A 27,566-nucleotide genomic window follows, 5' to 3' on the forward strand; every position below is an offset into this window, starting at 1 on the left:
AATACTTGTAGCTAATTTTATCACCATAAATCATAAACCATTTATAGTTTTAGGTAAATCCTCAGATTCATTTAGAGCTCTAGTGACAGCCAACTTGTACAGTGTCCCCAAAACTCTTTGCTTCCAGGTTTTCACACCTTTGTATAGTCACTATGTCCCCACACTAATAGGTGTAGGATATTGTGGGGCAGGAAGAGGGTAACACTGAAGATGACATAAGAGTTATTGCAGCTTCTATCCAATTTAAGTTTTTTTTTTATCATCATAGTCTTCTACAATATTTCATGCAACCTTGCTTTTTACCATTAACCTGCCATCCTTCCGACACTTTGTATAATGGTGCTTTATACTTATATTACTCAAAATCATGCTTGAAAGTGCTTTAAAAGACAGTGGGTCCAGTTCTTATTTTAACTCTCAAAAGACTGTTCAGATTGTCATGGAACCTATGGTTTTATAGTTACAATATCCTAAAATCTGAATGTATACAATCTGGGGATACAGTATAGGTGACGTTGAATTTGGCTTCATTTCCCCTATGAGATGTAGCACACTAGATTAGGTATCTAAATTATTATAAATCAACTATTAAAACATTTCAGCATCAACTTTTTTAAATATGGATACTACAAATTATGAAAAGTTCCCTAGACACATTATGTTTTCAAATGGGAAAGGATGTAATGTAAATGGACAACCCAGATATGGCAATAAGTTTATTTTTCAGAAAGGTGCCATTGCAAGTACCGCACAGAAAACACACTGCTATTTTCAGATGTCAATACTGAACAAAAGCATTGTAGCATGCTGCCTTATACAAAGAAACTGGAGAACATTTCCCAGCCAGTAGGACCCAGAAAACAAAATGGGTTAATGCCATTGGTTGGTGTAAAGTGTTTGACTCACTCAGCAATCTAATTGGCTGTGTTTACCTGAGAGAGTTAAGTGCAATCCCTCTACAGCCCCTGGGCTGCTCTAAAAGGCAGGCCTAGTGAAGGGCACAAGCAAGCAAGAGATAGAATCCCTGTCCCATTCTGCAGGGAGCCTGTGTGAACACTTGACTTGGCACAGACTGAGAATTGAAGCAGCCCTCTCGATGGCCTGAGACTGTTTCCCTGACCACACAGGTTGGCAGTCAGTATCTTGAGGATTCCCGAACCTTCGGGTGAAAAAGTACAGTGCTGTCCACATCACAGACCTGCTCCTTCACATTATTTGCCCAGTTCTCCTGTGCTGTCCTGCAGAAAAAAACAACAAAAAACCCTCACCAGCACTATTTTAGTGAAAGCCTCAAGCAACTGAAATAGACCTTTCCCAGCCCAGCTCCAGATCCTAAGGATCTGGACCTGTGAAGTGGCTGTATCCATAGGAACATGGCAGTGTTGCTACTGGAGGTAAGTATCAAGTTTCCTCTTGATGTTGTCGAAGGAGTCTTCTCCCAGATAGTCAGCCTGGCCCTGTTCCCACCGCTCCTTCCGTTCTTCGGAGGATACAAAAGGCTGCACCACTGCTGAGAAGTCCCCCAAGGACAGGTGTGACATGGCTCCCGAGACATCTTCCTAGAAAGGAGAGCAGAGCCAGGTCCTTCCATAAGAGCATGACATCAGACCAGTTTTACAAGCATATGATAAGTTGGAGGTGAGAAAAGTCAGGATGAAATATCATGCAAAGTAGCTGAAACGGGAAAAGTGTCGCACATGAAACAAATGAAGAAAGAAAGGGAAACGGAAAAAAAGACACAGGAAGACGAGGGTCATATGATTTTTTTCCCTAACAACATGGAGACTTCTCGACTCAGGGAAAACATTGGGACACAGTGATTGGGGTTAATGTTTAAGTTCTGCATACCTTTCTACAGAAGCCACAAGAGAAAGCCAGTGTATAGACCAAGTCTGAAAGCTGCAAACAGTTCATTAGAAAGTGTAAGATGGCTGGGTAAGGGAACACAAGTCTCATGCTAACTTCTCAATCGGTGTGGGCTTGGAAAGGTTGAGAACTTAAACAGGATGACTCCGGAGAGGCTAGCCCTGGGAATAGAATCTAGCCAGATTCACCTCAAACACAAGTTGTCAAGCAAAAACTAAATGGTTTGAGGCTGCACCCAACCTGAAGGCCTGTCCAGAACTATTGCCAAGGTGCATCCGATGTAGCTTCTGTGCATTTGCTTACAAGAGCAATTGATATCTTCACCTTTCTTTCCTTGGTTCAAAATGTCCAGTCCTTGGGGTTATGGAAGGAACATGGCAAAAGTAGAGGAAATGGAGTAAACCTACTCTCATTAACTTCAGTACTTATTAGGTGTATGTAGCCCCCTTTAAATAAAAGTCTGAAGTAAGACAGTACTGGAAATCTTCAATAGAAAGGAAGGTGAATGACTATAAGTGGTGTTTATAACCAAGGACTTGGTAGAACAGAAATTTTTATGGCCTGTTGATTTGTGTGAGAACATAAATTTATATGTATACATATATTTATATATATGCCTCTAAACAAACTAGTGATATGTGGTATTAGGAGTTGAGTTGTAATAGCTGGTCTGGAATTAGACCTGCCTTTGCCTTCTGCTTGCAACAGGTTTTGGAGGCCACATCTTCCAGAATGGCCATATCTTTTTCATCCAGATAACAATCTCAGACCTGGACTGGAATCCTGTTACTGTCTAGTTCTGTTACTGTCTAGTTTGATACAAACTGAAAAAAGTTAGATAGCTACTTTCCACCCTTAGTTTATCTGTGCAGATTGATGCCACATATGGTCTGAGCATTGCTGGGAATGGCCCCAAAACCAAGTGGGTGGAGTGAGAAGCTGTTAATTTTTTTTATTGTTTTGAGGCCATACCTGGTATAGCAGTGTTCAGAGCTTACACCTAGCTCTGTGCTCAAGGATCATTTCTAGTAGGGCTTTAGTACTATATGTGGTTCTGAGATTGAACTCAGGTCAGCCTGGATAAAGTGCAAGGCAAGTACTTGGCCTTCATAAAACTCCAGCTCAAGAACAGCTTTCTTAATCACTCAGTGGATGCTCAGTTCCACACTACTCTGCTCCACACAAGAACTCCGTGACCAATACAAACATACATGTTAGTTATTTTCCCATTTCTCCTTATATCTTGGTCCAGTTCTAATTCGAATATAAGGCTAAGATCTGTACCACAGCAAAGGATCTTTTTATGTAATCTTACAGACTAAGAATTATACTATATATCAATCAGTCAGACCACTCATTGGTTTCTGGCCTTTATAAAGATGTAACAAAAGTTTGATTTCTCCTTTTCCAATAGAGGAAACCTTCTGATGTATGTGAAGACACTATAAGAGGTTTCTGGGACTGTTAGGATAACTGTCACCTGCCCCTTGTAAAATGACCTTTCAAAACTTCTCTATAACCACAGAAGTAACCCTTGAGAGTATTTGCTCTTGTTCCTTTCATCATGACTTTTTGCTGTAAATATATTCTAAACAGAAGGTTAAAAATATATTCTAAAAATATGTATACTTAAAAATATATTCTAAACAGATGGTTAAAAAAATGACCCCAGAGAATCCTTCAAGTCCACAGGAGTGACCTCTGAGCACATCAAAGTACATTTATTTTCAAAAACTGAAAATTTGTCTAGACTATGGCTTTAGGAGTAATCCCAATATTTTACAGTGTTATTACAAGTTTGTAGATACCACCAAAGCCCTTTCTTATGCTCTTAGATGTAATGCAAATGGTTGTTTTCGCTGGTTTTTTTAATTTTCCCCTGGGCTTCTATCCACTAAGTCTTCTTTATCAAAGTTTCGATAAGAGCTCCCATCTCTGCTGCTATATCGAATTTTCAAAGCACAGCCTGAAATAGCATGGAAGAAGGGAATAAAACTTACCACTGTCAGGTAAGTGGAAGGGTCTTGAACAAGACCATGCTGCTGAAGCACAGGCAAGACACTGCTGGTGAAGACATTCCACCATAGCTGGAGAAACTCTGGGTGCGCCATGGTGGGGTCCTGACCCTCGCTTCTGACGCTTTTTGTTTTAGGGTCATAGGTATAATTCCACGGCTTGATTCGTCCCAGGAAGTGCACTACTTTGGCATTTGCACCAAACCTGCCAAGAGAACAGTTAGTGGATTCTCTTCAACAACTAAAAGACAATAGAGCCCAGTGAGAGAGTGCAACAGGAAGATGCTGGCTTGCCAGCAACTGGCCTGGCTTGGATCCCCAGCACTGCTTACGGTCTGCCAGTCCCACCAGAACTGATTCCTGAGCAAAGAGCCAGGAGTAAGGTTTGAATACTGCGAAGTATAGTACTAAACTGAACATTCATCTATGTCTACACAACTTGGACAGAATTTTCACTACCAAGATAGAAATACACTGGAAAAGTTTCCACTGGAGAAATAGAATGGGTGAGCCACCACAAGACCTGTGCTATTTTGCCATCAGAAGGGATTTCTGCACATGCATGGATGGGTACACAGTTGTGCTCTCCCCTTCTCAGCTGCATTTGTCATCATGCGGAGTCTGACCTGTCTTCTCTATGTACATACAATATTTGACCTTTTCTACTGTGTTCCCTTCTGGAACCATCAGCCTGCCCAGGCTCAGTCACTGTTGGTAGACATTGGTGCTTCTCAGAGTGAACTGAGAAAAGGCACAGGGGCTACTCCTAACTTGGTGCTCAGGATTCACTCCTGGTACTGCTAAGGGGTGGTGAATCTTGAGATGCAGGGAATCGAGCCCAGCCTCTGAATGGAAAACCAATCACTCAGGCACCAACGATGCTTTTGTAAGGCCCATAGTCACTACTTCCCCAGTCCTGCAGGTCCTGAGAAGGCCTGGCTGCAAGATACAATGGGAAGTGCTCTCCCTGGGCAGAGACTGGAGGAAAGGAGAACACTGGGAAGGTTAGCTCAGACGATTAAACCGTGGTCGAGTGGATGGATTCCAAGGAATGGTGGTGTCAGAAATGCAACCAGGAACAGCCTGGTGTGATTTTTCAGCACAACTAACAATAACAGCAAGTAGTCAAGATGCCTTTCCCAGACTACTGCTATTAGGGCCTGTTGTGGGTGTGGGCTTCTACACTGCTCCCCAATGGCTTTTTTTTTTTTTTGCATGTCTGTGTCTATTTTACATTTTTTTTAATATGCTAGTATGTTTCCAGAGGGCTTACTTTCTTTTCCAAGCACAGTTGCTATAGGACAGTTCATCCATCCAGACATAAACAAAGTGTTTGGTGTCTTTTTTCATTTAGGAATGAATATCAGGCTCAGAGTACCACATGGGAGGCCAGGAATCAAACCTGGGTCAGTCACATGCAAGGCAAGTGCCCCACCCATTGTCTGGCCCCAAACAGAGGGTTTTAGGGGGTTTATCTATAGGTGCCCAAATTGAGCAGGAAATGACAGCACATGGATCAAAACAAGGCCATAGTTAATCACATTTCCTAGATCCCAAAACTAGTGGAATTTTCTCTTTCATGTTAGAGACCTCATGTCTCTGTATGCTCATTATTTCAAGTGGCTGTTTGGGGCCCATACTCTTCAAGGATAACCGTTGTGGCCAGTAGGTTTTACTAATGTGGCTGTGAATGCCCTGAAGACAGAGCTGCCTAGGGCCATTGAGCCAGGCAACAGGCACAGGGACAGGGTGTTCAGGGTTTGATTCTATAGGAGCCTATCCTGAAAGCTACAACACAGAGCCAGGGATAGCCCTTGAGTGTCACTGCATGTGGCCTTTAAATCCTTCCCAAAAGAAAATATTTGTATGGTTTATCTTAGTGTATCTTCAGGACAAGTATGAGAGGGGAGCCAAGGCTGGGGGAAGTAGTGGTAGCAGGGTGGGGATATAGAGAGGTCTTTGCAGCTCACAAAAAGATATGTGATGGGGATGGAGATCCTGCCTGGCAGGGTAGTCCCGAATCAAGATTTTTTAAGCACAGCCTTAGACACCCCTGGAATTGTCGGGAATTAGCTGCAGAGAGCTGTCCATAGATGAAGTTTCCACCTCCAGTGAGCCTAGGAAGATGGGAAATACCCCAAATGTAGCCACTGGCAGAGCCATGAAAAGTCATTAAGGGACCCATGCTAGGGCACTGGCACTGGAAGACAGCCCAGGGGCAAGCACTGTTCTGGCACGTGGCTGACCTAGGTTCATCCTCAGCATCCCATACAGTCCCCTGAGCCTTCCAGAAGTAACCCAAATTTTCTATTTTAATCAGTGTTATAAAGCCACTACATCCAGAGGAAAGGAGAAACCAGATCATAAGAAAAATGCTTTCACCCCGCTCTTGTTTCAAAAACACACTAGCCTCTATGACAGTTTTACTCTAGAGGGGAAGAGTAGGACAGGATATTTTTCTAGCATAATCTCCGTCGTCAAAGAACAGCCATCAAGCACAGGCCAGAATGTCTCCCTCCCGCATGAAAACAAAATAGCCGATGAATAAGCAGGGAAAATATTGATGTGAGACAATAAAAGTACAAGTGACCTTGCCCCAGAATAAAGCTGTCCAAAAGATTCCCTGACTCATGGCTTGATTTATCTACCAAACAACCAGCCAGGGATCATAAAAAAAAAAAAAAAATTCGGGTTCCTATCACAATTGTCTCTAGATTATTCAGCGTCATTCATTCTGACCCAGTAATGGGGATTTGTGTTGCATACAAGATTTGTGTCTCCAAATAAGTTTTCTAATTTTAACCTGAGAAATTCAAAAGAGATATCCAGGTCACAAGACAGGGTTTGAGGCCTGGCCAGTGAGAACACCATTGATGTGAGCTACGAAAGTGATCCCCGTGACCTGGTGTAACCGACACACCAGAAGGATTTTCATGACTTATTTAGCAGTTGAGAAATGTGTCCAGGGACGTGTGGGGATGAGCATAGCATCTCTTCACACCTCTTAGAAAAGGGATGGATCAAGGGGAGCCCCCAGACCCCTTGTGTCCTGATCCCCCCCACGTACTCCATCACCTTATCTTATTTTTTCATACACTGGCGCTCACATCTAGCCACTCATCCTCTGCCCCAAATACCCCTCCTCACCTCCACTTCCCAGTGGCACACTCAAGAGGGCTGCTGAGGGTGGGGGGGACTGTGGAACACAGCGAGGGGCTGACCCACCACCAGATGCTGATTTCAGCACCAAACAGCTGCAAGCCCCCAGGAATCACTTGGTGCTTACCAATCACACCTGCAAGTGTGTGCAAGACCTTTCCCCACACCATCTGACCAAGCCAGGCTCCCTCTGCAAAATACCCAGGAATCATCAGGTATGAGGGAGAGATCCATAGGGAACCTCTGCTTGCTTGCTCATTCATACCTTCATTCACTCATTCATTCATTCACTCATTCACTCACTGTCTTCAGGTGGTGCTGACTAGAAACTAGCTCCTCTCCACACTCACCTGAGTAAGCCCATCCCAAACTTTACCCACCACACACCTCCTACACCCCTGCCTATCATTGGCCTTCTAGGTCCGGCACCATTCTAGGGCTCACTTGTCCTCTTTAGCTTCTGCCCCTCTCCAGAAGTGCTTCCTCTTCAGCACCCCTTTTTCCTGGCTTGTGCACTACCTCCCTTACCCCAATTCCCTGTCCAGCCCTTCTTCCATACCACAGGACTTGGCACTGTGTATTCTAGCCAGAAAGATTATTTCTCAAGACAAATGCCAAAGCTAAATACCACCCAGCCTTCACCCCAATGTAACTCTATTTACCCAGTCCATAGTACTCCAACAAGCATCTCAAACTTAGCATAGTCATGACATCTGCTGTCAATCTCAGCCACTTCTAATTGGCATCACCCATAGGCTTTCTCATCCCAACCTGTTGGGGGGCAGTCCCCTGAGTCCCCCAAATCAGTAACCATGGACATCTCTTAGCTCTGCACTCAGGAATCACTCCCAATGGGCTCAGGGGACTATATGGATGCTGGGGCCTGAACTTGTGTTGGCTATGTGCAAGGCAAACACCCTACCAGCTATACTATCACTCTGACCCTGAATTCCCTCATTTTTAATATTGACAACTAAGCTTGTGTGTGTGTGTGTGTGTGTGTGTGTGCGCGCGTGTGTTTGTGTATCGCACTGGAGCTGCTCAAGGGCCTCACCCAGCAGTGCTCAGAGGGCACTACTGGGGGTCCTTGGGAACCATACACAGTACTGGGATTCAAACCACTGCCTTACTGCAGCCCCAAGCAAGGCAAGTCTTTACCTCTGCGCTATCCATCTGGCCCAACAATTCAGTTTTAAAATACAAAGAAGTTCTATAAGGGAGACAAACTTATATGTGGCACAAAGAGATGCTACTGACTCTCTGGTGGAGACCCTGAGAAGGGTCTGAATGCCTCAACTCCACTGACACACATCACTCTCCCTGCTCTGGCCCTCTCTGCCAAGCTGTGTGTATAGGAGACACTAGATGGGCAGAAGTGGGGGCTGCTCTTCTCAGAGACACACTGAGAGCTGGGGTCCTCGGACCAGTCTGCTAGGCTGAGAAAGGGGTTATCTGGGACACCAGACCTCACTACCTCCAGAAAGAAGTCCCGGAAACTCCATTCCATTTGCCTCCTACACTCCAACCACAGCAGCCCATTTAGGCATGAACAGGAGACTTTGGCAAGTCCTCAGTAGACAAGGCCAAAGACCTATGTAGCCTCTGCAGTGCTCACTGAGCATTATGTTCTCTAGACCACCTGGTCCTGGACTGGATCTGGCCTTACAAAAGGAGACTTAATCTTTGGAGGGTAAGCAATGCTTACCCTCTACTGCAGAACAGGGAAATTGGGTGCATGGTTAGGAGCTTTGGCAGGAGTAAGATCCTTCGAAGCTAAAATGCACAACCAGCCAGAAAATAGTTGAAAGAGATCAGACAAGATCTCAAGTGAACAGGCCACATTCCCAAGAAAGAAACAACACATACAGCTGGGGCAGATTTGAGCACAGTGACCTTGTGCACAGAAAACTTGTTACTCTCTAGACCCTGTTTTCGGAGAGGGGACCAGGCAGACTTCCTAACAAATTTCTAGCAAGGCATAACAGGGTAAGTTATACTACTGTCTCTACAAATCATTTGGCAACTCTAGTTCTGTAATCAGTCTCACCAGTTCACTGGTCTGATAGTTTGAAGCAACATCCAGATATACTGTGTTGTTCCCAGACTTCCTCTGAGGGACACAGGACAGACCCGTTTTCAGTTCGTGAATAAAGCATAAAGTGAAAATGAAAGTTAAAATGCCAGATTCCAAGAAAGAACAGCTAGATCTCAGCTGGCCCCAACCACAGGCCCATCTCCAAGTGTGGGTGACCGCAAGATCCCCCAGATAGAGAAAAGGTCAAGGACTGAGATAGTCAAGGAAAAACACATTTACATACGTGTACCCCAATGCACAGATCACAGTTCAACTCAACAAGGCTACACAGAGCACCCCTTGCCTCAGGTTATGTTGTGATGAGTCTATTCTTGGCTTCATAGAACAGAGGACTTGGCTTTATAGAAGCCAGGCTGGGTCTTCATACAAACGGTGAAGGCAATGGGTGCTTTTCCTCTGCTATGTTCTATATACGTGGTAGGCTGAGATAAGCTCCATGCCTGACTCCAATTCTTGCTGTGGTTGATTTTTAACTAGATCAGCCTTTAGTGGCACCTTCATATAATTACGTAAGGCTCCCTGGCTTCCAGATCTTCCAGGCTCTAAGATCCTGAAGGCTAGCCTTGGGGACCTCCTGGTAGATGAAGTCAGTAAGACCTTTTTTTTTTGGACATGCAGGGGGTTAGGGCCTGTGACAGAGGCTGGCTCAATTTCTAGCACGACATAAGGTCCTTTGAGGAACACTAGAAGTGATCTAAGAGCAGAGTGAGGAGTAAGTCCTGACACCACTGGGTATGGCCCCCAAACAAGCAAAGGCATACAAAAACCCTACTCTCAACACTTCCACCTAGCACAAGATGCAATAAGTCAGAGGCTTCACAGGTGCCTTTCTGTGTGCTAGTAGCACCCACAATCCCAGGGAAGGTCAGGGCCATTTGGAATCTGACAGCAAGAGGGCCAGTAGCTTGCCCTAATGCTGATCAGGCACAGCGGCCAGGGCAGGACTCAGGGCAGGCTCAGGCTCTCTGCACCCCATTTTATAGCCACAGTCACTCTCTTCCCCTACACCCTTCCCAGTGGGACAATCCCTGTGAGAAGAACAAACATATGGCCTCTTTCCCTATAGACGACCCACAACTCAGCCTGGTTTTGCTGTGGTCTCCTTGCAGGAATGGGGTGTAGACAGCCCCAGTAAGAGTAGCAGATAGCAGTGACTCTGCAGGTCACCCCCGCCCACACCCGTGTGTCAGTTCCTCCCAGCCCAGGGCAATGCCCCAAGTGGATTTCCAAAATTAGCACTGATCCTTCGGAGCTAGTCTGAACTATTTTGGTCATAGTACTCTCCGGGGCTGTTTTGATCGGAGAAATTCATGTAGGGGCTAAGAAAGCTGCTGATTTTGAGCAGAACTATCTACCCCAAATCTCCCCTTCTTTCATTCTGACACCCTTTTTTCATTCTGACAGTCTTTAGTAAGAAACAGGAGTAGTGTCTCTGCCAAACAGGTTACCCCTATAAAGCGTGAGGGCTCAAGAGTTGGGGTGTGTGAAAAATGTGCAAAGGGGTCCCTATTGATAGACATGACTTCAGGGGTCACAAGACGTGAATAATGAGAGAGGTGGGAGCTCAAGTCATCTGTGAGGATGGTGTGAGCTGAGTCTCTCCAGCTACAGCAAACCCATCAACAGCACAAAGAGCCTCATCATTCCGGCATGGAAAGCCCTATCATCTTGTCCCCATGAGGGTAACATGCCCCACTTCACATGCTCCTTTCTCTGTGCTCACTGGCTGGTGGCTCAGTGACTCCCTGCCAGAAAGGATGTGTATGCCCTCATGCAGACACCCATTTCAGATTGAGAGTCCCATAAAGAGGGGCAGGGTGAGAGAAGGGGCTGGAACAGAAGCTAGGCCAACTCCTAGGGTAAGAGCAGTGCTTCTCAAATAGTAGGGCATGCCCCCCAGGGGAGGCTCGAGGCTCGAGTTTGACCTCAGCAAACACTGTCATAACAAGCTAAGCCCTGTGTTTATGTCTCTGGAGCTGAGAGTTGCTATATCCTGCTTCAAACCCCACTTTGAAAAGCTATGCATTGCAAAACATGCTCATTGTAGCCATCAATCCAGACATCACCTCTGATGAAAAAATTAGCTCAAATTATTTTATATATTTTTGTTTTGCAGGTTAAAGTTTTTTTTAAATAAAGATACTATTTACTGTTCCACGGGGGGTGCGCAAAAAATGTTTTCTTCTTCTTAGGGGACAAGACAAAATAATTGAGAAGCACTGAGTTAGAGGCAGAAGTGCCACTCAATGCCATCCATCAGGCTTACCTCCCCTCACCTTCCTGCTACATACACACACACACACACACACACACACACACACACACACAAACCTGAATGGCTAACATTCCTTTACCTTCCCATTATATGTGTTCTCTCTCTCTCTCTCTCTCTCTCTCTCTCTCTCTCTCTCTCTCTCTCTCTCTCCCTCCCTCCCTCCCTCTTCGTCCCTCCCTCCCACCCTCACTCCCCCTTTCTCCCTCGCAGGAAGAGTCAATATGAGGTCCCTCTGCTCTGATGCCCAGAGAGCAGGAGCTACCCAGACATGGGGCAGTATGGACAGGTGCCCAGTGGGCAGGGCGGGGCCAGGCCAGAGCTTTGCTGTCCAGCTGGGGCTCCTTTCAACACAACTAAATCATCACCTCTGATGACTCAGGAGTGCTGGGCAAAGGGAATGGATATTCAGGTGCAGTGCGCCCTGAACTCCCTCAAATTGACCCATGATGGGGACCCCAGGACTTCTCCAGACCCCTCCCTCAGCCCCACGAACTTGCAACCTCAGATAGTGTGGGAGACTCTGGGGAAGCCCACAAAGGCAGAGGGGTTGCTTGCTGCACTGGGAGGGGTTGTGAACCCATGGGTGTCCTCACACCTGCAGCTTGTTCTGAATTTGCAGGGAGTCTGGATCCTGAGTTTTGAGGTCACATCGGGTCTGCATCCTGCCTGCATAATGTCCATAAATCCAGCCTGACCATAATGTCCCTCTTTACTGATGACAGAACAGGGGTCGCACATCTCCAGAGTCTGTGAGGGTTGCTAACTGCTTCTGTGCAACTCTACCATGTTCTAGAACATTGCTTTCCTCCTGGGTTCATCGCCCAAAGAAGGAGATGTCTCAAAGTTCTCTGCTGGCCCCCTCCTCATCATAACCACCCCATGCCCAGAGCACTGGAGTCTCTCTTTCCCACCTCTCCTCTTTCTGGGAATTTGGTCCATTTGTCCATACTTACGCTTTAAAGGCCGGGAGGTAGGAGTAGATGGAAATGCTGCTGAGGTTATAGAGAAAAGGCAGGTGTTTCCGGATATCTGTGGTCGCCCAGTTGCTAAAAAATGTGTTCAGTAAGCCCTGGTCCCCACCTGGAAAAGAAAAGAATCAAAGTGTCACCTAGACCAGGTGCCCCAGAACTACACAAGATATGCCACTGGGCCTTTCAAAAGGTTTGCCCACTCCATTGTACAGGAGAAATCCTACCTAAAGGTAGAGGAAAGGACTGCTGTGTGGGAGGTGACCTAGGGATGAGGGGACAGTCAAAGACACAATGATGGTGGGGTGAGCAGTACCTATATACCTCAATACCAGACACTTGAACACTCTTGTCATGCTGTCACTTAAGCTATGATTTAAAGAACTAAACATGAGCTAGAGTGAAAGTTCAGTGGGTAGAACACTTGCTTTGCACATGTGGTTGACCTGAGTTTGATCCCCAGCACCCCATCTGGTTCCTGCTCAGAAGTGATCCCTGTACAAGAGTAAACTCTGAACACCAGTGTGTGTGACCCAAGACTCAAAAACCAAAACTGAAATTAAAAGATTTGCTTTCCCCCTTTCTTTCCCTTCTGGTTATGGCAAAGACTGGGTGAGGGTCACCTCCACTTGGTTGCGGTGCTATAAAATAAACTTTTGTTTATTTACAGTGCCAGGCTCATGTGTGGTGTGGAGGTGGTGGTGCCAGAAATGAGACTTGGGCCTCATGTTTGTAAGGCTCTGTCACTGAGTCATGCCCAGAGCCCTTTCAATATAACTGGAGGAGAGAGGATTGGACTATAGGTGATGATCAAGACTCTAGTTCTGACTCTTTGCTCAGGGATCACTCCTGGTATGGCTTAGGGAACCATTTGTGATGTTGAAGATCATTGAAATAACCAGCTATCACTCTATCCAGGATAATTTTTCTTTGCTTGTGCTTGTTACTCATGGACTGGAAGTACCTCTGGATTGGTCCTTTGCCCCTACCTGTTCTCCATTCATGTATGTGTAGGGACCTGGATTGGAGCACAATTCAAAGCAGAATGCAAATAGAGGCCCAGTCATGCCACATAGCTAAAATGGCTGCCATTCCACTACCAACACATCCAAATTGTCATCCAGTTTGTTCTAGTGGTGCTTTTCCTTGTGAAAGTTTTACATGAAGTTCAGATTCCCATCAATATGGTTTTCTTGAAGCTGGTGGCTGACAAGGCCAAGACCTCCTCAATGAGAGATGGGAAAGTCAGAAAGCTGGGGATATCTAGGATCTGCTTTACAACTCAGAGCAAATAACAGAGTCCAAGTCTTCATTCCTAGACTGCCCATCAGATCGTCAGCTATTGTCCCATCATCCAGGCTGGGGCTCCAGTTTTGTATCCTGGTTGGAAGCAGCAAGTGGCTAGGACCTTCTCATTCAGCAATGGAACTGGGTTTGCACTAATATGTGCTGGCAGAATTGGTAAACTCGCCCATAACTGTGTGCAGGAGACATGCCTCTCTGTGTCTGCTGAGTATGGGGAAATAGATCTGGCTTAAAGATTAGTTCTGGGGTTTCTGCCACATGAATGATTCCCCTAAATGTGCTCATCAAAAGCTTGGCCCAGGTTCAGCAATCCAGGCCAACTTGTTTGCATATGAAAATCTGAGCAGCACTGAGCCAGGATCTTTTAGAGAAAGACTTTCTTTTATTTAATGTAATGGTATCAGAGACCACAATGCTCGAAAAGAACATTTCTATAGAAAATGTAAAAAAGTTATAAGGTTTGAAAAGGCCTAATCGATGGGATGAGCTGGAGCTGGCCTAGTTCTCAAGGGGTTCTTCATCTAAGGAGGGGAGTGAGGACAGACCCCAAGGAAATGAAGTAAAATACACTTAGGGTCAGGGAGACAGGACAAGAAGGCACTTGGGGCTAGAGCCATAGCACAGTGGTAGGGCGTTTGTCTTTCACGTGGCTGACCCAGGACAGACCAGACCTTGGTTTGATCTCCAAGTCCCATATGATCCCCCAAGCCAGGAGCACATAGGCATGAGTCATCCCTGAGCGTCACTGGGTGTGACTCAAAAAAAAAAAAAAAGTAAGGTACTTGCCTTGCATGCAGTTGATTTTGGTTTGATCCCCAGTACTGCAATGGTTCCCCAAACACTGCTGGGAGTGATCCCTGAGCATAGAGACAGGGAAAGTCCCTATGCACTGCTGGCTCTGTGAAACTCCCCCACAACAATATATATGCAACACTTCTGGGACAAAGAAAAGTCCAAAGAGCTATCAGGAGCTTCTTGGCCAACAATGCTTGGCCAACTGAAATGTGTGTTCAGTGTGAGAGTACAATGCTGCCAGGGCCCTATCGAGCTGGGGTGGAGGGCAATACTAGGGGTCTCCGGAGCCACACCCATGGATATTTAGGGTCAGTGTGATGCTGGAAACTGAACTCAGGACAGATGCATGGGAAATCTGCACCCTAACCACCGAACTGTCCCTTAGCTCATATCTCACTGCTTCAATAGTGGATCACAAATCCCATACAAGGTCATATAACTGAATGTGACGATTGCAAAAACAAACTGGCAATTCAGAGCTTTCTGAACACATAAAGACTAGAAACTGTATTCAAGCTCAAAGGAATCAGGAAAGAAAAGTTTGATTCTGTTGACATTTCTGGGGAAAAGTATCCAATTAGGAAGGCAGCATGGAAGAATCCAGGCTCTCAAGGACAAATAGATATACCCAACTGGAAATACACCCCACTTGGTAAATGCACTTGGAAAGTGTTCACTATAGTTCTTCCTGACTATAGAAAGCAAGTCAGCATTACTGAATTGCAGTCCAGGCCAGCCCAGGAGTTAATGTATTTAACATTTCCACATTTCCATAGGGAAATGTAGGCCCTATATGGACTAAAGGTTTTATGTCTCTCAGGTTGACCAAGAGCAATGTACTTGAAGCCCAAGAACAGTGGGTTAGTTGGTCATAAACCACAGTTTGGGGTTTCCCCTTAAGGAAAGATTAGTTTTAAAAAAAGAATGAATCCATAAAGAGAACTAGAATTCTTGGCTTCAATTCCACTTTCTCAGCCCCAGGCTGGTTATCCTGCTCTACATTTTTTTTTATCATTTAGAACTGGTAAGAACCATAATTACATAATTCATTGCATAATAATGAAATGTCTGCAAGGTCTCATCAGAATAAGCTTTTATGGAGGTGGGGCAAAAAAAATCTCTATTATTTACCAGTCTATTCTGGGCCTGTTAATTGAGTATTCTGCCCTGGTCAAAAATGATAATATTTTTTTGGTTTTTGAGTCACACCCGGTGGAACTCAGGGGTTATTCTTGGCTCTGAGCTCAGAAATCACTCCTGGCAGGCTCAGGGGACCAGAAGAGATGCTGGGATTCAAACTATAGTCCATCCTGGGTTGGTTGCTTCCAAGGCAAACTCCCTACCGCTATGCTATCTCTCTGGCTCCTGAAAGATGATATTTTTTAAAAGTGCATTTCAGTGAACTACATGAACTCTGGAAATGTAGGCAAAAGTAATATTTCCAAGAATATTTCCAGATCCACAAACCATGCAAAACTCTCAATTGTGCTCATTCAAATAAAGTTTGGTTCTGGGAGAAGGGCAGGAGTGAGAGACAAAGAAAGAGAAAGAGAAAGAGAACAAGAGAACGAGAGAAACTGGCAGTCTTTCACAAAGGAGGAAAATGCTGGCTGCTAGCAGAGGAACCCGTTTTGCATAAGTCATCAGCATGAAGACCAGGTCAAAGAGCTTCCTGGATCTGGGAAACATTTTCATGAATGTTGAAGTGTGCAGCCACTGAGAGAGACAAGGAACATGAACGAACACACACACACATACACACACACACACACACACACACACACACACACACACACACACACACACACACACACACACACCAGCCACAGTCCAGAGATAAGGGTCCGCTACATTAAGAAAGTATTCGCACATAGCAAAAGAGAAAAAGAGCTCTTTGAAGAATCAAGCACTCTTCTTTCATTCCCAGTGCATGGAAGAGTTTTAGTTTTATTTATCTATATTTTTGTCTTGGGAGAGAATTATGGGGCTACATCTAGTGTACTCAGGGTCTATTCCCAATTCTTGTGCTGTCACAGATTGCTCCCAAAGGGGGCTCAGAAGACAACAAAGCACTGAGGATTCAACCCAGGTTGGCTGCCTGCAAGACAAGGATGCAAGACAAGCACCTTAACCTCTGTACTATCTCTCTGATCTAGCATGTTTGCTTTTCATCAGTGCTTATTTCAACATCCTTTTTATCCAATATGAATTAATTGATGTTAGCGCAAGACAGAATAGTCTGATTTTCCAAGTATTTGAGAACATACACAAAGAGCCACACATAGCTAAGGTTCGCAACAGTCCAGTGTCCTGAGCAGCTGTCATGGAAGGAGTTAGATAATCAGAGAACCAGGTGAAACACGTATCAATCTCCTGGCTCTTGAGTCAGCCAAGTGCTATCTTGAAATCCCGCTCTCCATTCTTCCTTTTTCCACCGGGTCAGTTTGAAGGCAGCTTGCCGCAAAGATTAGGGCATCCCTGAGATAAATGTCACACTTTAATGACATTTGACACCAGCTTTCTGATAACTAGTATTTCCAGGCCAGGGATACAACTTAGAGGTAGAGTGCCTGGCATGCTTGCATGCAAGTGTGAGCTCTGGGTTTGATCTCTCTCTCTCTCTCTCTCTCTCTCTCTCTCTCTCTCTCTCTCTCTCTCTCTCTCTCTCTCTCTCCTCTCTCTCTCTCTCTCTCTCTCTCTCTCTCTCTCTCTCTCTCTCTCTCTCTCTCTCTCTCTCTCTCTCTCTCTCTCTCTCTCTCTCTCTCTCTCTCCTCCCCAATCACACAAGCACGCACGTACACACACACACACACACACACACACACACACATATATACCCACACCATACTCACATATTAGAAATAACTTTTAAAACCTTCTCATACTGGGGCCGGTGAGGTGGTGCTAGAGGTAAGGTGTCTGCCTTGCAAGGGCTAGCCAAGGAAAGTACCATGGTTCGATCCCCTGGCATCACATATGGTCCTCCCAAGCCAGGGGCAATTTATGAGTTCTTAGCCAGAAATAACCCCTGAGCATCAAACGGGTGTGGCCTGAAAAACCAAAAAAAAAAAAAAAAACACAAACAAACAAACAAAAACCTTCTCAGACTCTCTTGACCAGAGTAATAGCCCAGTGGATAGGGTGCTTGCCTTGCAAGTGGCTCACCAGGGTCCAATCCCTGGACCATCCTAGATGGTCCCTTGAGCATCATCAGGAGTTATTCCTGAGAGCAGAGCTAGGAATAATCCTTGAGTATTGCTGGGTGTGGTCCAAGAACAGAAAATGAACAGATAAAAACTAATGAAAAAACTCTCATACTCTTTTGGTTTACTCTATTCTCAAACACAAAAGAAAAGATCTTAACATTAAACTATATTATGATTACTTCAATTAGATATCACAACCTGCAAATAAATGACCTCCACAGAGGTCACCAGATTCTCTTTGAAAGGAAACCACACCTTTTACTCAGCACTTTTTCTTCTGTTGTCCAATATTGAACAATAGACCACAATTTTACTCCTTTAAACAAATTTAGAGTATTACAGTAATTCAATTACAGGATTGAAAAAAGAACAAAGGTGCTCTGAAATTAGAGCTGGAGAGATAGCCCAGCGGTAGGGCGTATGCCTTGCCTTCAGCCAATCCAGGTTTGAATCCCAGCATCCCATATGATCCCCTGAGCCTGCCAGGAGTGATTTCTGAGCACAGAGCAAGGAGTAACCCCTGAGCACCGCTGAATGTGACCCCCTCCCCCAAAAAAGATGCTCTGAATTGGAAAACTGGATCCCTCTTTTGGTTTAGGTCTTTGAAAAACAAGCACAGATGAAAGGTGACAGCAATTCTCAAGCAGAAGAAACCTGCCTTCAATCAAACCAGCAGTATCCTTCAGGAAAGCCTCAGAGTTCCAAATCAACCTGGATTTGCATGCAGATTGATTTCTTCCCAGCCAAGGGCATTCACTTCCAAGCCAAGAGTGAGTGGAGACAAAGGATCTATGACATCACTCCCTGGCTCCAGGCCTCTCTGGTTTACCAACCCTGTAGCCAGCATATTCAGCACTGTGTCGGTGTGTTTTTCTTTCATAAGAGCTATTGTTCAACTTTCAGGAAACGTGTAGCTTCAGCTCTGAAGTAAGTTGCAAAGAGAAACCAGAACAGGAACTTAGACATTAGGCGAAGGGAAATTAGACCGTTATATGATATGAAGAGGGATTGTAGCTACTAGCTTGGACATCTAACACATGGGGTGAGAAAAGGGGAGTTAAGATTCCCATTATCCTTTGCCATATTAGGATTTTTCTTTTGGCCAGCCAGAGGCTTCAGGGGAAGAGAGTGATTAGAGGGTTGGTGATTAGGTTCAGGACAGCCACATTCTTTCCCCTTAGGAGGCTCTGAAAGTAGCTGCAAATGCTAGGCCATCAGCAGCCTTCAAGATTGTCTCTGGACTATAGAGCCCATGCTTTAAATGTCCACAAGAGATTAAGCAGGACTCAGAAGATATTCAAACAAAGATAAGTCATTTGTAACTTGCTTTTAATCACGGTCAGGGGTGGGGATGAAGGCCTTGTGACTAGCAAAGCTGAGTGTTGGGGGTAGCATTGATTGTTGTCTATTAGACATGGCAAAGGAACTTCTGAAAAAACGGTCATCTTAGGGCCCAGCAGGCAGGGTGCTGAAAAGTGGACCCAGATAAAGAAATGGGACTATATTAAATTAGGAAGCTTCCGCACCTCAAAGAAAATGGTGACCAGGATACAAAGAATGCCCACAGAATGGGAGAAACTATTCACCCACACCCCATCTAATAAGGGGTTAAAATCCAAGATAGAGCTTAATAAAAAATAAAAATCGAACCCCATCAAAAAATAAACAGAAATTTCCTCAAAGAAATACAGATGGCCAAAAGGCACATGAAAAAAGTTCCACATCATTAATTATCAGGGATATGTAAATCAAAGCAACAATGGGATATCATAATACACCCAAAGACTGGCACACATCACATAGAACAAGAACCACCAGTGCTGGTGGGGATGTGGGGAGAAAGGAACTCTCATTCACTGCAGGTGGAAATGGCGCCTGGTCCAGTCTTTTTGGACAAAAACTGGAAACTGAGCTCTGATAGTACCCAGCAATACTACTTCTTGGAATTTATCCTAGAGCCCAAGAACACAATACAGAACAACCCTCTGCACTCCTGTTCATTGCTTACTATACAAAATAGCCATAATCTGGAAATAGTACAGGTGGGCCCAGTAGGCAAGATGCTATGATGAGAAGTGAACCTAGCTGTGAAGTCAGTGTATCATCAGTATCCATAATTCATCATATACAACAGAGGGGAGTAGAAGGGTGGAGTGGAGGATTCTTTGACAGGGCAAACTCCTCAGCCCAGCACATTAAAACCCCATGCCCCAAAGAGCCACTGTCTGTAGAATCTTAACATCTGGAGAAGAAGGTTATGTTTCCAGCAGCAGAATTAAAGTTTCAACGCATCCAGTGAAACACTCGGGTTAACAGACAAAACTCAGCCCTTCGCTGCACTCCAGTACCTGGACCAGAGCCCAGAAAGGGTAGCTCCTAAAGACATGCTGCTGAAGAATGAAAGGGCTCACTCAGCAGTGGCTGATTCTGGCTGCAAAAACCAGAGAGACATTTCTAGTCTGACTATTCTCACAGATTCTTGCCTTCAACAGCAAAAGCCCCAACTTTGCAGCTCCCTCTAGATTCCAGAGCAAGGCAAAAAATCCACCAATTGGTTTCTAGCTGTTAAACATTTTCTCTTGGGGTCCTGGTTACACCATTTGCCTTGTATGCAGTTGGCCCAAGTTCCAACCCTAGTATTGTGATATGGTCCTCAAGCACCACCAGGAAGTAATCTCTGGTTATAGTCAGAGAAATAGGTCCTGAATAACACCCAGTGTGGCCCAGAAAACCAACAATTAAAAAAAAAAGGAAAAGAAAAATCCTAGCCTACATCTTTACCATGGCCTGGCACACTGCCAAGTGGGATTTAAACTCTTGTCTCTCAACAAAAAAACTCTAACACTCTTTTCAGATCAGAGTTGCTTTAAAGCTTCAGGCCTATGGACCTCCTTTAGCATATGTTTGTGTTTCCTTTACTGGAGTTGAGAAGGAACACCAAATTTCTGGCAGGAGGACACTATTTCCTGTGAATCAGATGCTGAAGGTGAAGAAAGCTGTTTGTGGACAGGAAGGTTAAGACATGCAGAGGATCTTCAAAGCAAGGGCCCTCCCCTTCCTTTACACAAGGTTCAGGGCTAGAGGAGAAGCTAGTGGAAGAGTCAGGTGTCAAGGAACGGTGCTTCCGCTTCTTCCACAAGAGGGTAAGCATGAGAACTGAGAAGCAAGTCAAAGGAGAGGGGAAAGTCAGTTGGCCGTGCCTAGACCAGACCTATCATAGTTACTCCTGGAAGGCTGTCCCCGAGAACACATTTCTTGAAAGATGGGGCCTTTCTGCCAATATTCCTGCCTCCTATGGAGTATGCCAGGCTGAAGCCAGGAGATGTTGCTGATATGTGGTGCTTGCTTCTCTCTGTCGGGTGTTTGCCCTGCATGAGAAAAGATTTGGCAATGCCTCTGACCTCTCCCTTTTAGAGACTGTGAGCACTGTTCTGTAGTAGACCACCAACAATGTCTCCAGACATTGCTAGATGTAACTGGGGGCCCCAAGTAGCAATGTGCCCCACTCACAGGGGGAAAGCTGCTGCAGTAGATTAGGAACTAGTCCAACAGAAAGTCAAGGAGACTCAAACATCCACAAGTTTCAGTGACATTTCAGAGCATGGCCACAGCCCCCATGACCACCAGACTCACATCTCCATCTTGCCCACTTAAATTTTTTTTTCTATTTTTGCATCAAGACACACTAGATGTAGCTTTTAACTGAACAGATTAATCTTTCAATTTCCATTTGGGGACTACATCTGGCAATGCTCGGGCTTTACTCCAGGCTCTGGGTTCAGGGATCATTCTTGGGGTTCTTCAAAGGAGCCGTATGCAGTGCCAGAGATCAAAGTGGGGTGGGTTACATGCAAAACAAATGCCTTTTCTGCTAAACTATCTCCCTATCCCCTAAAATGGCAATGTTGCCTTTTTACTATATAGTTTCTTAAATAAAATGGTTCCTTCCATAGCACCTGGAGGTATTTGGGAAAGGCTAATTGTTGCCTCACTGTAAAACTCAGGGCTTTTCTGGGGGATGGAGACCCTAGAAATGGGGATGGAGAATCTGGGAGAGTGCTTGTACAGCTCAGCTCTGCCTAGTGAATCTCCCACCCCACACACCAGCAAGGCTTATGCCACAATGTCAAAAATACGACCCTGGGTTGGAGCAGTGGTGCAAGCAGTAAGGCGTTTGCCTTGCACGTGCTAACCTAGAACGATTCGTAGTTCCATCCCCTGGCATCCCATAGGGTCCTCCAAGCCAGGAGTGATTTCTGAGCGCATAGCCAGGAGTAATCCCTGAGCATCACTGGATGTGGCCCAAAAAGGAAAATAAAATCTGACCCTGAACTAACAAGGTAGAGCTTTCTTCCTAGATAAAATATTTAAGAGTCACCACATTGATTTTTTTTTTCAGTTACTTTTGCATGTTAACTACTGTTTGCTTTGTTATGGCCGCTCAAAAGACAGCTTCGAGCTTATTGTTCCAGAGACCTGAGTGAAGCAAAAATGTTCCTGCAAACTCATGCAGTCAAAAGTGTCTCAAGGATGAGGGCCCCAAGGCACTAACCACACACAAACCCGCCCTTTCCATGCCTCAGCATGCACCCTGCAGGAAAACATACACTAGATCTAGCTAGTGCTGGCCTTTGCAGGGGCCCACTTGGACACCTCCTAGATACCACACGCTCTGTACACAGCCCCATGGAGCATGAAACGCCACAGACAACAACCACCCACATAAACTACCTTCTGGTTCAAGCCTCCTGTGAGAATGAGTATGATGAATGAAAAAGTTTAGCTCTCAGGATCTCCATAGAGATAGGGTTTAATGAGAATTGCTAAAGCTCTGGGGTGGGTGGGGGTGTCTGCTTAGCTTCCGGATTCTGGAAAAGTTAAGTTAGGGCTCTTTCATCATGCTCTAATTTAACTTTGGAAGATTGAGGACAGGAAGTATTTGCATTACTCATGTTGAGAACAGATATATGAGCATAAACACACCATAGAGATTTCCCAAAGAACACAACCCAAAAGGCTGGCTACCTGCTCACCACTTCTAGATGCAAAGAACCACAGCAGCATAGAGCATCTGGGCCACTACATACCATCAAAACTCCCTCGCTCAGAAGCAAAGTGCAGCAGCTGGTGGTACGTATCCATGGAAGGTTGATATACAAAGACTCCAGAGTTGAAACAGTCAGGCCAGCCAGGGTCAGGGGCTGCGGATAATTCTTCTCTCTCAAAAAGGTCATCAATATTCGTCAGGACCTGATTCAAAAAAAAAGGGGGTAGGGTGGTGAGGATGGAAATTATCATAGAAATGTTTCTGCTCTGGGAACTGGAGAGATAGTCCAATAAGTAGGGCAGCTGGCTTGTAGGTCAATCCAGATTCAATACCCGGCATCCCATATGGTCCTCTGAGCACAGCCAAGTGTGATCCCCGAGTAGAGCCAGGAGTAGTTCCTGAGCTTTGCTGGGTGTGGCAAATCAAAATAAATATATATAAAACAAATGAAAAAGAAATATTTTGCTGCATGTCCTTTCTACGTTACTGGACACAGAGATGGGCTCTGGGCCTCATCTTGGTTACTCCCATGACAGCTGTCAGGCAGCTTGCTCTGCTCTCACCTGACACTTTGTTCCAGAGTCTTATCTCACAGGCTTTATCTTAACTGTACTGTCGAGTCCAAGCATTTGACACATGCCAAACCGGCCTCCATAGAAACTCACCAGGATCACAGTCTCTCAGCCCCGTAGGCCATACTTACCAGGGTGTCTGCATCCATGAACACACACTTGGAGTACTGTGTCAAGGACCAGCAGTGGAGCTTAGTCAATGTTACCCCCAATTCAGGCCTCTTCATTAAGGTCAGATGAGCAGAATCCCCACTGTCCAAGACGTCCACCATGATGACTTCATCAAAGATCGTCTCCAGAGCTTTTCTGTCAAAATTCATTCCAGGAAACATCACTTAGCATTCTTTCTTGTCAAGTCACTGCCTTGCATGAATCGTGCTCTTATCAGTCTACTGAACAACCACCACAGCCATCTGCAATGCTGATATAAATACAGGCCTTTCAATATGCCCTAATTTGCTTTAGGATATGCCACACCAATTCATACTGAGTGCAGGAGATTTCACCAAATAAGAACTGCTCAGGGCTAGAGCAATAGTACAGCAGGTAAGGTGCTTGTTTTGCCTGTGGTGGACCCAGGTTCCACCAGGTTCCCTAGCATCCCACATGGTGCTCTGAGCATCACAAAGGGCGATAGTAAATACAGAGCCAGAAATAAGCCCTATGCACTGTCAGGTGGGGAACCCCCCCCTCAAAAAATAAACTGCTCAAGATAAGAATATAGTAACAGCACTTGACTCAAAACATTGGTATGAGAAGGTTTCTCATCTTTTATTGCACTACTCAATACTAGAAAAACTGAAAATAACTGGTAATAAAACATACCACAGCCTATGCCTTTGATAATGACATTTTAATAGAATTGATTCTTGCTGATTGTGGCATGTTTTTATTACAAATGGTGGCTGCTGAGTAAATAGTGGAAAATATCTGCAGTGGACTCTATCATAAATTATTTGGGCTCACATAGCTGACAGAGAACTGAACTTCATAGTATGTAATGAGAGAAGGGAAAGGGCCACATCTGAATTCACATACATGCTGCATTTACTTTAGGATGAGCACGTCTGACAGAAAGCCTGCAGAGTGCTGGGAGATGGTCACCCCTTTTCTGTGGCTCAAATGATTGACCTTAGAAAGACTCCATGGAGAGACAATTTCAATCTCAGTACTAGGAAAACTGCAACATTATCCAACATAAATCACCATGCAGGGCAACAATGATATTGTTATCTGTCCCTGAACTGCACAAAAGTTTGTTACAGTTCCCTCTGGACATCCCCTCACTTCCCCCCCAAAAAAGAAATTGGAAGGTATGAGGCTAGAGCAATAGTACAGTGGAGAGGGCACTTGCCTTGCATGCAATTGACCTGTGTTTACTCCCTGGCATCCCATTGGGTCCCTTAAGAGCCAGAAGTAATCCAAAGTTCAGGGCTAGGAGTAACCTCTAAGTATGCCCCCCAAACAAAAAGAAATGGGCATGTAAAGGGGACCAGAGATGATGTCTCTTACTCATGCACATCCTCCCAAATTTACACCATTGAGGATGTTGAAGGATGTGGTATTCTTGGTGTTTCTTAGGAGGTAGTTCAGGCTAATTTCTTTGGTTATTGGTTCTCTCTCTCTCTCTCTCTCTCTCTCTCTCTCTCTCTCTCTTTCTCTCTCTCTCACTCTCTTTCTCTCTCTCTCCACACACACACACACACACACACACACACAGCCTCCTTTTCATATCTTCTTACCTTTCTCTTTGCAAAGTCTAGCCCTGCCACTTCGACACAGTTGGGAAAGATGACAATAAACAGGACCCAGAGTTGCGCATCTGATACATTTCACGATAGTCTATGAAAGCACCCAGTTCATTTTGATGCTTCCAAGTTTCACCCCAAAAATAAATCAAGCTGAACCAATCCAACCACGAGCGGGCATACACTCTCTATTTCAGAAAGACCTGGGTCTGTCCCCTTGTGACAAATGTCATAGGGCAGCCGAGAGGCCACTGCTTCCTTTCAAAGCCCCCAGAAGTCTAGGGTAGTTGGAAAGAGGTAACTAAGTACCCCTTATGGGTGGGGAGAACCCTCTCAAGTACCTCACTCAGGTGGTCCTCCTTAGGAGGACGTTGGAAGCACTCCCGAAAGAGAGCTAGAGGGAGCATCTTGAATATGGAGGAGCTTCCAGTTCAGTCGTCTCCCCTCCTTTGTCTAACAGGTGCCAACCCTAAAGCAACATGGAGTGGGCATGCCCAGCACTGAGTATGTGCAGGCTCACCTCATGGCCTCTGAGAGCTGCGGCGTGGCCAGCACCACCAGCTTGCGGGTGGTCCCATGCTGCCTCAGAGAGGAGCCCAGGACTAGGCATCCCCGTGCATAGGCATCGTTGGTAGTCAGCGTCACAAAGGCCTGATCTAGACAGACAGGAAGAGAAAAGTGGCATTATAGCAGCCCATGGGGACGAACTTCTCCCTGGCATGTAACAGTTGGGTAGAATGTGTTCCCCTCAATCTGCTCTGGTCTCTGAGGGGCAGGTGATTTCAAAAGTTACATTTCTAGTTTTGCTTTGGAGGATCACATCTGCTTATGGGATGCTGGGGATTGAACTGGGTCAGTCAGCTGTAAGCAAGGCATCATCGTACCCACAATATGATCTCTCTGGCCCCTGGAGTATCCTTTTGATAGGAGCAGGGAGATCAAGAACCTGCCTTAAAGATTGTTCCATAGCACCCTCAGTTGGAATGCCTTTGGCAAGTTTCAGAGGGCTGACTGAGATCTTCAGGCAAAATCCCATTGACAGTCCAGAGGGATGAGTTCAATTCTCAAAATGAATCAGGAGGCCTACCCAGAGGGGGGGGCAGCAATAAGCCAGGAGGGGTGAAGAAGAGAGGAAGGCATTTCTTTGGCTTAGAAGCCCCACTTTCAGCCATAGGCCGGTTGCAGCAGTGTTGGGAGAGGTCATGGGGTAGGGGGCATAGTCTGTGATCACATGTCTCTTCTTAGGCCACACAATTTCCGTGACCTGGGGCAAAGGGCGCCCCTTCCCCCACCAGTGTCTTGGAGGAGATTCTCTACTCCAACATCAGGGCCACACCCAGGAGACCTTCCCTCTGGCAGCTAGCTCACCAGGGCTAAGTGAATTTAGGGACCCTTTCTCTCCCACCATCCCACCTAGATTTCTTGCAGAAATCAGAATCACATGTTGCCATGCTCCCAGCATCCCCACAAACACTTAAGACACACAATTCCAAAAATCAGCCTACAGCTACAGCTGAGGCGAAGCAGGAAAGAGGAATTCCTCCTCCTCCTCCACCACCCAAATATTCTCCCTGTCCCTCCCCTGGGATCATGAGGGGTGGAGTGGGGCGGGGTGTTTCACACTGGCCAGCAGATGGGCATTCAGACGTCCAGAATACTTTAGGGCCTCATTGGCAGGGGTCACTTGGGGCATTGTTGCCCAACCAAAGGATCACCGAGTCACTCTGTCTTAAGTTTCCACATTCTCCCTGACCCCTTTTCCAAGACGGAGGCTGCAGGCTATGGCAATTCCTAGCCTATTCCTTGGAATAAGAACAAAGTGTAGGCTGCAGGGTGAACCAAATCCTACTCCAATCACAACTGTCCTCACCCCTTTTGCTGGCTCCTGAGTTGGAGAAGGCCAGGGGTCTCAGGCCCAGCACTGACACTGCAGTTAAGTCCAGAGCCAGAGCACTGGGACCTTGGGGGAGGCGTTATGAAGGCTAAAGGACTGAGGCAACTTGAACACTGAGATCAGGAAAGAAGGAATAGCTGGGCTTCTCTCTGGGCTCCCCAAAACAACCATGACAGGCGCACGACCTCGACCGAGGTTCCCTCCAGCCCTGCGAAGCAGCCAGGACCCGTTCACGCCCCGCGGGTCCGATCTGCACCCCAAGGACGCGGACATTCGTGGTCGCCCCCACCCAAGGCCCGCCCTGAGTCCAGGAACCCCGCAACAAGTGGGGGCCGGTTGCACGCGCGGCCCGCTCCCCCGCCGCTCCGGGTTCCCGGCCTCCGGACACCCGCCCCAAGGCCTAAAAATAGGCTCCGGGAGGCCGGGGCCGGGCAGGGTTCCTGGGCCACCCGTCCGGCGAATGCCCCGGCACCGTGGGCCAGAGCTCTGCAGCCGCCGCTCCGAGCGCACTAGCCCGGCGCGCAGACGGAACCGGGCCCGGCTGGGAGGGTCTTGGAGGCGCGGGGCTCGGGGCTCGGGGTTCGGGGGCTGGGCTGGGATCTAGGGGCTGGGGGGGACTCT

General features: G+C 46.1%; 1 protein-coding gene across 2 annotated transcripts in view; it reads right to left on the reverse strand.

Moving 5' to 3' along the window:
• Positions 1-703: 703 nt before the first annotated feature.
• GYG1 (glycogenin 1) overlaps positions 704-27,566 on the reverse strand; it is a 27,046-nt gene continuing 183 nt past the window's right edge. The window contains exons 2-8 of one of the 2 annotated variants that reach the window (XM_049785352.1): positions 25,572-25,707; positions 23,435-23,609; positions 22,772-22,934; positions 12,364-12,490; positions 3,867-4,086; positions 1,849-1,899; positions 704-1,559 (exon numbers count right to left, since the gene is read on the reverse strand). In XM_049785352.1, coding sequence (XP_049641309.1) covers positions 1,386-1,559; positions 1,849-1,899; positions 3,867-4,086; positions 12,364-12,490; positions 22,772-22,934; positions 23,435-23,609; positions 25,572-25,707 — 1,046 coding nt within the window. In that variant the 3' untranslated portion in view covers positions 704-1,385. The remainder of the gene's footprint in view (positions 1,560-1,848; positions 1,900-3,866; positions 4,087-12,363; positions 12,491-22,771; positions 22,935-23,434; positions 23,610-25,571; positions 25,708-27,566) is intronic. The other variant, XM_049785353.1, reaches the window with a different exon arrangement.

This window comes from Suncus etruscus, chromosome 13, assembly GCF_024139225.1.
Source record: "Suncus etruscus isolate mSunEtr1 chromosome 13, mSunEtr1.pri.cur, whole genome shotgun sequence".
Classification (NCBI taxonomy): Eukaryota; Metazoa; Chordata; class Mammalia; order Eulipotyphla; family Soricidae; genus Suncus; species Suncus etruscus.